General features: G+C 48.0%; 1 protein-coding gene across 3 annotated transcripts; it reads left to right on the top strand.

Annotated features, from left to right (window-relative positions):
- Positions 1-1,802: 1,802 nt before the first annotated feature.
- On the top strand, positions 1,803-8,923 carry LOC101465069 (zinc transporter ZIP1). Of its 3 annotated transcripts, none has more exons than XM_004572109.5 (4): positions 1,803-2,026; positions 3,961-4,214; positions 5,705-5,835; positions 7,250-8,923. In XM_004572109.5, exons 2-4 carry the CDS (start codon positions 4,013-4,015, stop codon positions 7,913-7,915), a joined length of 999 nt encoding a protein of 332 aa, XP_004572166.1. In that variant the 5' UTR covers positions 1,803-2,026; positions 3,961-4,012; the 3' UTR covers positions 7,916-8,923. The 3 variants fall into 3 exon arrangements, with proteins under 3 accessions (XP_004572166.1, XP_076746493.1, XP_004572167.1); XM_076890378.1 differs by lacking the exon at positions 1,803-2,026 and adding an exon at positions 3,703-3,826; XM_004572110.5 differs by lacking the exon at positions 1,803-2,026 and adding an exon at positions 3,710-3,859.
- The last annotated feature ends 3,151 nt before the right edge of the window (positions 8,924-12,074 follow it).

Here is a 12,074-nt window from a genome sequence, read left to right as displayed (position 1 = left end):
TCTGGCTCTGTGGTCTTTCTGAGTGCCTCGCCCTGTAAATCCACCGAATCAGGCGGGAAACCCATCAGCTGACCTCGCCTCTGGGGGCAAAGGTCAGTTTCTGGAATCGTCCGAGTGAAGTGAGAAGATATTTCTGTTTCTGTCCTCCAGCCACTTTTTACACATGCACACTTTACAAGGTGAACTAAAAGCTAAATGTTTGTCGATTGAGTCTCGATGTTCCTGCAGGGAGCCAAAGACGGCTCGGACTGGACGGAAACGACAAACCTTCAGATTCCCAGAATCACACTGTTCTTTCCCACATTATAAAAACCTTTCAGACGCTGTGTTGGATTTCTACAGCGTTATCGGAGAGCTTTAAAGGTGGTGAACTTTGAGTGTGGGCTTCTTTGTGCTTCTTGGATTGTGGTGTGTGTTTTTGTGTTTCCCTGGTGTCCACTGTGGAGTTTACTCGGTGTTGTGAAGGTTCCTGTTTGGGTTCTGACCGAGTAGAAAAGTCCAGAAAAGCATCATGTTGTAATCAGCCACACCTGCCACTCATTAGAGATCACAGAGGAGTCGCCCCCTGATGGACAGAAGAGGCAATGCAGGTTTAAGGAGCTCTGTCCATCTTTGTTTACAGTCTGTGGTTTAGTACTTTGGCTATTTCGTGTGTTTCAGTCTCTTTCTGTGTTTCTGCATCTAAATGAAGTTGATAGTTGGACGTCTGGATTTTTTCATAGTATCTGTCTATCCTTGTGTATAATTTAATTTTTTCACTGTGATTGGTCCTAAATTTGAGGTCATCTGCTTTGTTTTTTATGGTTTTTCATGTAAATGAAGTAGATTTTTAGTCATTTTGAAGTTTTGTGGTGTGGTTTCTGGTATCTGTGTCTCAGTAATGATTTTGGATCATGAGGCGTTGCTTCCAAAGGCCAGGACGACTTTTGTTTGTGCTTACTGTGACCTTTGAGCCCGAAGTTTTCACAGCTGCTCTAACCACAAACAGCTTAACAGACGTTTTACTGCTGCCAGAGTGCTGACTGCAGCATTGTGTGATTTATGTACCAGTGAAGCTTCCACAGTGTCACGCACACAGTCACTAACAGGCAGTGGCGTTTGACCTCTGACCTCCTGTGATTAATGAGTGATGGAAAGTGACACTAACATGGACTCTTGGGATTCCTGTTAAGCTACAAAGTCAGCAGCTGGAAGGATCCGCCTCCCGCTCCAGCTGAGTGAAGTCAGAAAACGACAGGGGAATTCGGCCTTCAAAATAAAAGCCTCACGTTTAGTTTTTGAGAAAAGAATCAGTAAATGCCTTTGTGTAGGCTGAGAATTAAAAATAAAGATGAACATCAGCTTCTGACAGTTTTCACTGCAGCAAAATAAAAACACAGCAACTTTTTTTAAACAACAATTTATTAATTGAATAAATTAAAGCGCATCAGGAAAATAAAGCTGAAGACGAACGTTCACTTCAGAGGAGAGGCAGGCTCTGCTCCCCCACCAATCAGCAGTCAAACGTTTGGATCAATAGGATCAGGTGTGACAGAGCACCTGTGCTGCGAACCCACGCACAGATCCATAAATATTACAGATCAATGATTAAAAACGTAAGACGTGGCTCGTAAAAGGCTGAGATGAACTCAATTACCCTTTTCTGATTGACTTACCTGATTGACTGTTATTGATGACTGATCATCGAGGGTAAACATGAAGAAAATCTGTGACTTTTCAACATAAATGAAAACTTTAGCGTTATGACGTCACATACATGAGGGACAGGAAGCGTTTGATGGTCCGGGGTCTCCTCCTGCTGGACCCAGGACCGAACCGGAAACCAAACACTGACGGGCTTTTATTTTGTAAAGAGGAAATGCGGTGTTTTATTGCGGAGCGCTTCACAGCAGCTCCCTCACGAGGCGGGATCAGCTGGTGGGAACTGAGTCACCACTTCCCGGAGAGCAGCACCGAGAGAAGCTCACGCCGCCGATCAGCTCTGATACCGAGAGCTTCACCTGAGCGCGAGCCCGCGGCTGAACAGGTAAGGGTGTTTGGACACCTGAGCGGAGTCTGTGCGCGGGACCGTGATCTGCTCCGGAGTAAAAATATTCCGTTACCTCGGGATCATCAGCGGGAAACACACGATGGTTACCACGGTTACGCCTCCATGACTCACAGACTGCGCGTGCGCACTAACTAAAACCCCTTTAACGTCTGATTAGTTGCGCGAGGAAGAGTCGGTGCACATCTTTATGACGTAGCAGATGTTACAGCTGTGGTAAATCTGCGCAGCTGCTTAATGTTCGGTTATTCGACTCACCAGCAGTCGGATACAAACTGATCTGACCTCTGACCCCGTGCCTCAGCCTGTAAACATGTTTGTTTCTGCCTGACTCGCTGCTGCCCCTGCGGCACAGCAGAGGAACTGCAGGGGGACCGCCCACTCCGATTTCAGACACGTCCTGAAATAACGTGGAAATCCCCCCCAATCAGATCAGACCCGCCCCTCCGTCTGAGCCACTCACACCTGCTTTCAGTTAATCCGCCTTCTTCACCGCACTTCCTGTCAGCGCGCCGCTGCCTCTGTTTGCTGCTCTTATCGATTCCTGGGGTCACATGACTCATGGCGCTCTGCACATCACAAACATCTCTGTTTGCTGCATGAGCTAAACATCACACAGGAAGTTCATCACCCCGCCTATGCCCTAGCCCACAGGAGGGCGGCGAAACTGTGACCTCACCGAGCGACCTGCAGGCGAGGGTTAAACTAGTGATGGGCAGATGAAGCTTCATGAAGCACTGAAGCTTTTCATCCAATTGGTTCACCCCAACGCGAAGCTTCTTGAAGCTTCATTTGCTCTAGCAGGACACCTACTGGACGTAAAAATAATAGCTGGCATGAATTTGAAGAGTGTGGCATTTTGCACACAGCCTGTAAATGTCAACAACAAAAGGAGTGTGTAAAACATGTATATTGTAGTGATGGCAGTATACTGTGTATATTTATGCTGGCAGAATGTAAAGACAATAAAACAAAGCACAAATATAAATATCACACACGTCACTTATAACAGTTGTATAATATTGTTATATCATTTAGTAACATTACTGCATGCTATATTATCATTGCATTTGATGGCTCACCTGGTCTTGCTCCACAATCGGTGTTCCTCTTATTCTCATGCAAAGCTCTGTAGTGCCTAAGCATGGATGAGGTGTTGTTGTTATATCCCAGCTCCCTGGCACATAGCAAACACTTCACCTTGTACAAAAGTAACGACAGCTTAACATAAGTTTTATTGCACCATCAGTATTATGAAAATACATCTTCTGTGGAAATTTACATACCTTGTTGGGAGGAATAAGATCAAAATGTTCCCACACAGGGGAGGACATCCTCCTCTTCTTAGCTGGCTCCATTCTCTCCTGACTTTCTCTCCTCACTCTCATAAACCTCCAAACTGTCTCCAAACTCTCACTAACCGCAGCTCTCCATCAAACACCCACATTTTTGAATGAAGTCTGAGGGTTTATATCTGTCATAGCTCGCGGCAAAGTTCGAACCGCTTCCTGAACCAGTCACGTGGTACAGCCGGGCAGCGAGGCTGCGGACGTCATCATTTTCAGCTCCTCCCATAAATGAAGCAAGCCTCGATACGCGCTTCGCGGAAACGCCCCCTCCATTACTCGACACAAGCTTCGAAGCCTCGATACAGAACGTCACATCACTAGGTTAAACTTTAAGAGCACCGTCCTCATGCTGACTGATTGTGTGTGTGTGTCTGGCTCAGAGCAGCCTGTGAACATCGCATACGTCAGGTTTCATCGTCAGCTGCTAGGAGTACGTAATGCGTTAGTCTTTGCAGACTCACAGGTGTGATCCAGGCGCAGCGCCGCAGTTCGCCCGTACCTGCAGGAAACCATCATTCAAATGAAACATGTGTCTCACTGTGTTGTTCTTCCTCTGCCTGACAGACTCTCGTCCTCAGAGCGAGTCCACGGTTGCGGTCCGGTCCAGAGAGCTGACATGGCTGTCGCAGGCGGAGCATCCTCCTCTGTCCTCGTGTCTTCAGCAAAGGAAACGGCGGCGCTGAAGGTGAACCCGGCTGACGTCCCTGCCCTGGAGATCAAACTAGGAGCGCTGGCGGTCCTGCTGTCAGTCACGCTGCTGTTCGGATTTGCCCCGCTCTGCATCGTCCGAGGGGCGGGGCGCTTCAGCGTGCAGCCAGGTAAACTGAGCAGATAAACGTTTCCAACATCGGTTTCTGTGTGAGGAGGTCAGAACGTCAGAAAGAAAATATTTGGACTGGGTGGCTGAAATCACCCGTGCTCATGCTGGCTTTGCATGGACAATTCTTCTTTTGAGCATGGTGTTCTGCAGGTCAGAAACACGCTCCTCCCACTTTCAGCCAACGGTTTTCCAATTGGCCATGCCTCCTAAAGGCAGGTGGGTGGGGCTTCACATGCTCTGGTAGTAAAATACATGAGAGGAAGTGGGGAGACGCAGGATAACGGGTTTAGGTTTAGATCCCGCTGAGCCCGAAGCCACGCTCGGAGCTCCAGGATTAGTCTGCAGTGTTTTCATCTCACAGCTCGACTTCCTGTTTTCTCCTAACCAGCTGATTAGATGTGACGTCGTGTGATCTCTGTGCAGTCACTGATCAGCTGCAGCAGGAGAACATGAATCCATGAGCGCTGCTCTGCAGGGCTGTTACACGACGCCTTTCATGACTCTGACTTTCTGTTTGCTTTCAGTTTCAACCTCTGGCTCTGCAGCAGTGTGATTGATCCGTGCGATTGACCTGTGTGATTGATCCGTGTTATTGATCCGTGCGATTGACCTGTGTGATTGATCCGTGTTATTGATCCGTGTGATTGACCTGTGTGATTGATCCGTGTGATTGATCCGTGTGATTGACCTGTGTGATTGACCCGTGCGATTGATCCGTGCGATTGACCTGTGTGATTGATCCGTGTTATTGATCCGTGTGATTGACCTGTGTGATTGACCCATGCGATTGATCCGTGCGATTGACCCGTGCGATTGACCTGTGTGATTGATCCGTGTTATTGATCCGTGTGATTGACCTGTGTGATTGATCCGTGCGATTGACCTGTGTGATTGATCCGTGTGATTGACCTGTGTGATTGATCCGTGCGATTGATCCGTGTGATTGACCCGTGCGATTGATCCGTGCGATTGACCTGTGTGATTGATCCGTGTTATTGATCCGTGCGATTGACCTGTGTGATTGATCCGTGTTATTGATCCGTGTGATTGACCTGTGTGATTGATCCGTGCGATTGATCCGTGTTATTGATCCGTGTGATTGACCTGTGTGATTGATCCGTGCGATTGACCCGTGCGATTGATCCGTGCGATTGACCTGTGTGATTGATCCGTGTGATTGACCTGTGTGATTGATCCGTGCGATTGACCTGTGTGATTGATCCGTGTTATTGATCCGTGCGATTGATCCGTGTGATTGACCTGTGTGATTGACCTGTGCGATTGATCCGTGTGATTGATCCGTGTGATTGATCCGTGTGATTGACCTGTGCGATTGATCCGTGCGATTGATCCGTGCGATTGACCTGTGTGATTGATCCGTGTGATTGACCTGTGTGATTGATCCGTGCGATTGACCTGTGTGATTGATCCGTGCGATTGATCCGTGCGATTGATCCGTGTGATTGACCTGTGCTGTCCGTGTTGCAGATTTAAGGCGCCTGCTGCTGAGCTTGATCAGCTGTTTTGCTGGAGGCGTGTTCTTCGCCACCTGCCTGCTGGACCTGCTGCCCGACTACCTGCAGAGCATCAACGAGGCCTTCAGCAGCGCCGGGATTAAGGTAGGAGAGCGCACACGCTCACCTGAGCACACGTTAAAGAGGCCTGAAGAGAAACCGCAGGTAAAGCCTCACCGTCACGCTCAGAGATGCTTTAACGTCTGAGCTGGCTGAGCCCACCGATCCTGCTCTCAGACAGTGATGTAACTCTGGATTTAATAAAAAACAGCTTAAAGTCAAAGTTTCAAAATCCTGTTTAGCGCCATCTTATGTCCGCACGACTGTGACGTCATGTGGTTGGTTGTTAGCTAACTCGTGACAGGATCGATAACTCTGAGTAAAAGCTTCAATGCTGCAACAATGAGCTGATGTTAGAGCGAGGCCTGTCTGTGGCAGGAAGTGACTGTTTGACTCGCTGCACTCGAACAGACAATGTTGGTGTTTGTAAAGCACAACCTCCGACACTCCAGCTGTTCAGGCCGGCTGCACCGAGCCTGCAGTCAGCGGCCACGCAGATGTTGGCGAGTGTTTTTGTTTCCCCACCACAAACAGTTTACTGCACGCGTGTCGCACCACAAACATCCATTAGCACGTCTGCAGGAAAACCCTCTGGGGAAAAAAAGGAAATCTGCAATAAGCACAAAAATAAGTACTTTTAAATAAATAATAAATATTTAATATTATTTCTCACAATTGTTGAATGAAGTTTATTTATAGATTTGGTCATGTCGGGCCTCCGTAGAGCTCGTTGCTGGAAATTCAGTTTGTCAGCGTTGAAATGCTTTTATTTTGAAGCAGCAGCTGGTTTATTTCCTGTCCTCAGAGTTCGCCACAGCGCTCACAGGAAACTGAGCGAGAGGGAAGTGAAAACGTTCAAACTCAGAGAGGAAGAGACACAGACGCTGAGCCGTCCGTCACTCCTCTGCTGTCTTAATTATTCAACATTAACATTTGTTTTCTGAATGTTTGGAGCTAATAAAGTCCGACAGATGCTTTTAATTTTGAGGACAAACGTAACAAATTTGAGTTTTTTTGACATTTTATTGACGATGTTGGTTTTTTGTTTTTAGAATATTCACATTTTTGGGACATATTTGTAGTTTTATTTTTATGTATTTATTTAAACTTGGAGGATTTAAAAAAACCTCTACAAATTTGGACATTTTAATGAATTCTTATGGTTTAATGTCATAAATAAATCTGGCATATAAAAATCATATTTGGAGATTTAAATGTAATCCGGTTGAAGCTGCATCTCTGATCATGTATGTCATGTGTTATTGATCGTGTCCATGGCGATGAGAACGTTCTGGAGTTTCTACTCTTAACGTTTTATTAAATATTGACGTTTTTTCGATGATTTATTCGGACATTCAGATCTGTGAACATTTAGGTCTTAGTTTTGGACCCTGGAGATAAATCCAGATGTAGGTATCTCAAGCTGACTCTTCTTCTCCTCCTCCTCTTCCTCCCTCAGCTGCAGTTCCCCCTGCCCGAGTTCATCGTGGCTATGGGCTTCTTCCTGGTCCTGGTCCTGGAGCAAATCATCCTGGCCTTCAAGGACCAGACGTCGCCGTCCCCGGAGGAACGGCGCTCTCTGCTGGTGGACTCCAGCATTCAATCCAACGATCACCGCCGCCGGGGCTCAGCGGACTCGGACGGTCACTTCCACGTGGACTTTGGTTCTCAGTCCGCCCTGCGCGCCTTCATCCTGGTCTTCTCGCTGTCGCTGCACTCGGTGTTCGAGGGGCTGGCGGTGGGGCTGCTGGAGGAGGGGCAGGAGGTGCTGGAGATCTGCCTCGCCCTGATGATCCACAAGAGCATCATCTCCTTCAGCCTAACCGTGAAGCTGTGTCAGGCCCGGCTGCGTCGCTCCGTGGTGGTCGGCTGCCTGCTGCTGTTCGCCGTCATGTCGCCGCTGGGCGTCGGCCTGGGCGTCGGCCTCACCGAGACCAAGACATCGCCGGGGCACCAGCTGGCCCGCTGCACGCTGGAGGGGCTGGCGGCGGGAACCTTCATCTACATCACCTTCATGGAGATCCTACCGCACGAGCTCGCCGCCGGCAGGAACCGCATCACCAAGGTGGCCATGCTGCTGGTGGGCTTTGCCATGGTGACCGCCGTGCTGTTCATCAAACTGTAGAGGCAGACGGCGAGAGGGCGAGCTCCGTGTGCGACTTCAGAGACGTCGCATGGTTCAGAGCTTCATTAGGAACACGTGTTTAATTTTTGTGACGTTAACGAGAGACGAAGACTTAAGCCAAAGAGAGACGGCGCGAGAGCGCCAGGGGGAGGAGCAGAACAACCCCGCAAACCTGATCCGTTAAAGTTTCGTGCCCTCCTTCGAGGTCTCCTCTGACCGCCTGCAGGGTTTGACAGAAACCCACCAATCAAACCCCCTCATGAGCCGCACCTGGTGACAGCGGGGAGCGAAAACTCCCTTTTAACAGGAGGAAACCTCTGGCAGGCTCAGGGAGGCGGGATGAAGCTAAGGAGCCGCAGCAGGCGATCGAACACCCAGGGAGGGAAGAAGTGCATCATGGGAAGCAGGCTGGCCTGCTGCAGCGCTATCTCAGAGTTCAGGGTGCAGCGGGAGAGCAGCCATATTTGATGGCTAATAGAGGCGTAACGGCAGGTCGTCGAGCTGTTCGAACTTCCTGTTTGGCAGCTTTTATTGGAGGTTCCAGGTGGAGACGCTTTGGCTGTTTAGTTACATCGAAGAAACGACCGACGGAGCAAAGACCCTGATCACATGACCGATACTCCGACCTCCTCGTGAACAAAGTCCCAAGGAAGGCCTGAAGTGATCGACCAACCACAAACCTCCAATGTGCTCGCCTCAGAGGAGCGTCCCAGAGGAGCGTCCCAGAGCTGCGCCCCAGAGCTGCGCCCCAGAGGAGCGTCCCAGAGCTGCGCCCCAGAGCTGCGCGAGATTTCAGCTTTTAGAACGAACGCGTTGCTAAACAAGGAAAACCTTCAGAAATCTGACTGGAATGTTTGGAGGCGTCGGAGCTGGAGGAGAGCATGTTTTCGTGGAGAGCTCTATTTTAACTGACAGCAGGATTCAAACACTTGTTTTTTGTAATAAAAGTATTTTTAAACATGTAAATTTACTGTAATCAAGTTTGTATAAAATCATGCAGAAAATAAACACGCGTGTTTGAATGTTTATTTCATGAGACGGCGTCCTGCAGCCGCACAGCCACGGGTCAGACGGACGCAGCACTGAGCCGAAACGACAGGAAGCAGAAACGCAGAAACATAAAGCGCATCTGTACTGAAGTAAAAGTACTCGATTACATTAAGACTCAAGTATTTTCAGAGACGTGAGGTCAAATCTCTGCTGCGTGACGCTTTCTCAGCTCCTGTAATCTGATTACTCGGCAAAGATAAACTGATTACTGATCTGTGGATCGGCAGCACTGATCCAGGACGAAGTCTGACAGCTCGACAGTCACATGACCGCCTCGGTACGCGTGACAACAGTCTGAGCAGCGATGACGCGTCGTGACGGATTTTTGTCCTCAGCTTTAGCCGCCGACCGTCCATCGTATCCAAACACGTCGGGCGCTCGAGCCGACGGAAAACTGTTTTATTCTCATTTTATCTGAGAAACAAAAAAGTGTTTTTATGCAAACTGCAGGCGGAAAACCAACATGGCGCCAGTGACTGTGCTAGTCCATCTTTTACATACAGTCTGTGTTCCCGTGGAACAGGAAACAAGCGTTTTCTGTTTGTAAAGCTAAATCAGAGCTGCCCTGTAAACAAGTTTGTACCATGTGGCCTCGGATCGCGGCGAAAAATAAATCACCATGACGACGACCACGTGGCACGGGCCTGCAGACTGAACGGTGACGCCTGGGGGAAATGTCAACTGCTGTCGCTGCAGGTTTCTGGGTCGCTGACAGACGCCCCATTTTTCCCTAGTAACCTGTGGTTGCCATGGTTACAGGCCATTTCCTTGGCAGCTGCTCTTCAGCGATGACCTCGCTGATGTCAGGATGTGAGGCGTGTCCTTGTTCAGGTGAAGAAGCAGTCGGAGCGCCGCTGAGCGTTCCTCTTTCACTTCAGTCCGAGCCGCCTGCGGTCGGTCTGCAAGCAGCTTTCAGCTCTCCCACCGCAGCCCCGACACGGTGTGTGTGTGTGTGAGAGATCACCTCGTTCATGTCAAAGTTTCACTGATGAGCCACAACAGTTCAGCAACACAGCGACACCTGTGTGACCTCATCAGTGCACCTGAGAGGACAGCAGCAGAGCGATCGCAGCTGAACAATCACCGCAAACGTGACAGGAGCTGAATTTCAGGGCTGTGTCCCAGTTCAGGGTCTGCAGCCTCAACGGTCCTCAAGGGCCGCGTACTCAAAGACCGCTGAGGCCGGAAGTGCGAGGCTTGTGAAATGGGTGGTCTAGCCTCCGTCGCGCTGCCCGGGTTGCCTAGCAAATCAAATCAAATCAGATCACTTTTATTGTCACATCACATGTGCAGGTACATTGGTACAGCACATGTGAGTGAAATTCTTGTGTGCGAGCCTCACAAGCAACAGAGTTGTGCAAAATACAATAATGTAAACAAGCAAAATACAAGAATGGCTACATCTGAAACTAATAAATATATGTACAATATATAATAGTATATGCATTTCTGGATGTGTATACTAAATATTTTTCTACGTGTGTGTGTGTGTGTGTGTGTACACATATTTTACAAATTAAATAGAGTAAACAATAAATAAAATATATAAAAATATACAGAGTTGAATATGTGCAAAACAGTGGCATTACTGTACAGTATGGAGTGCATAATGTTAAAGTTCCAGTAGTGAAGCTGAGGTGTCTATGACGTGTTCAGCAGTCTGATGGCCTGGTGGAAGAAGCTGTCTCTCAGTCTGCTGGTACGGGACCGGATGCTGCAGAACCTCCTTCCTGATGGAAGCAGTCTGAACAGTTTATGGCTGGGGTGACTGGAGTCCTTGATGATCCTCCCCGCTTTCCTCAGGCAGCGCTTCCTGTAGATGTCTTGGAGGGAGGGAAGCTCACCTCCAATTAACCATAATAGCTGGAAACGCGTGTTTGGCAGAAATGAAGGAACATGCTTTGTTCGTTTGTTTGTTTCTACACGAGCTTTGTGTGATTTAAGTATCTGAGGCTGAGACCACAGGACTGTAAACATGATTGTTGGGCTTCATTTCTGTGCTAAACAGTCATTTTAAGATTAGCTAGTAAATAACAATTAGCTGATGTTGTTCATGAGACTAAAGTCAGTGTAAATATGAGATGGCCAATATTATAGTTATTATACTAATCATTATTAGTTATTACAGCAGTGAGTTTGAACTCTCAAATCAAATCACTTCTATTGTCACATCACATGTGCAGGTACACTGGTGCAGCACATGTGAGTGAACTCTGTCAAACACTGAGCTTCAGTAAAGATTCAAGTTGCAGCTATTTATATGTCCTATCACCTTAAATCTTCACTCAAAGACACCCCAGTACCTTTGACAGTGTGTATACAGATGTATTACATATAAGAGACAAATATTGTTCCTTCAGTATGTTGGCATTATTACATTTGTCTCAATGCTTACATATATGTGTAAAAAGCAAATGTACGAGCTGTGATAACCGTGTCTGATAGAATGAAGAGTAGACTGATATATGAAATATTCCTTTAATGGGTGAGAAAATGTCCAAATGTCTTCAAAATGAAGGACGCATTTGAGGGCTGCATTTGGATCAGCCTTTGAATTGGGACAGCCTTCGTCGCGCCGCTGTGACGTAATCGGCCTTAAAATGCGGCCTTTAAGGCTGTAGACCCTGACTCGGGATACAGCTCAGGACGCGCCTGAAGGTGCTGGACGAGCACAGGTGAGAGCAGCAATCACAGAGCGTGTTTACAACAAAACTTTATTGGCAAACAATGAAAAGGCCAAAGTGATCGGCTGACCTCATCGTTACATCAGAAATAAAACAAGAAACCCGCTGCTGACGATAAAAAGAAAATAAAAGTAATGGACCAAATGAAGAGATGTCAGGGTCAAGAACTTTGACCCTAAATCACAGTGAAGACTCAAAAACGAGGAGACGCGACTGAACTACAGGTGGTCTGAAGGTTTCTTCTTCTGCACTCTGTCTTCCACAGACTCGGATTAACTTTATACTCACACAGTGAGGAAGAATAGGATCCCCACCTTGACCTTTGATCTCTAATCTCTGCAGCTGGAGGGAAATGGAGGAGCAGCCTGCAGCGGCTGAACTCTGCCGGCAGGGGGCGCCAACACACCTCAGCCGAGCCATCTTAG

The sequence above is a fragment of the Maylandia zebra genome, linkage group LG11 (assembly GCF_041146795.1).
Source record: "Maylandia zebra isolate NMK-2024a linkage group LG11, Mzebra_GT3a, whole genome shotgun sequence".
Classification (NCBI taxonomy): Eukaryota; Metazoa; Chordata; class Actinopteri; order Cichliformes; family Cichlidae; genus Maylandia; species Maylandia zebra.
The sequence above is the reverse complement of the archived record's forward strand: the minus strand, read 5'-3'. Positions and strand labels throughout refer to the sequence as shown.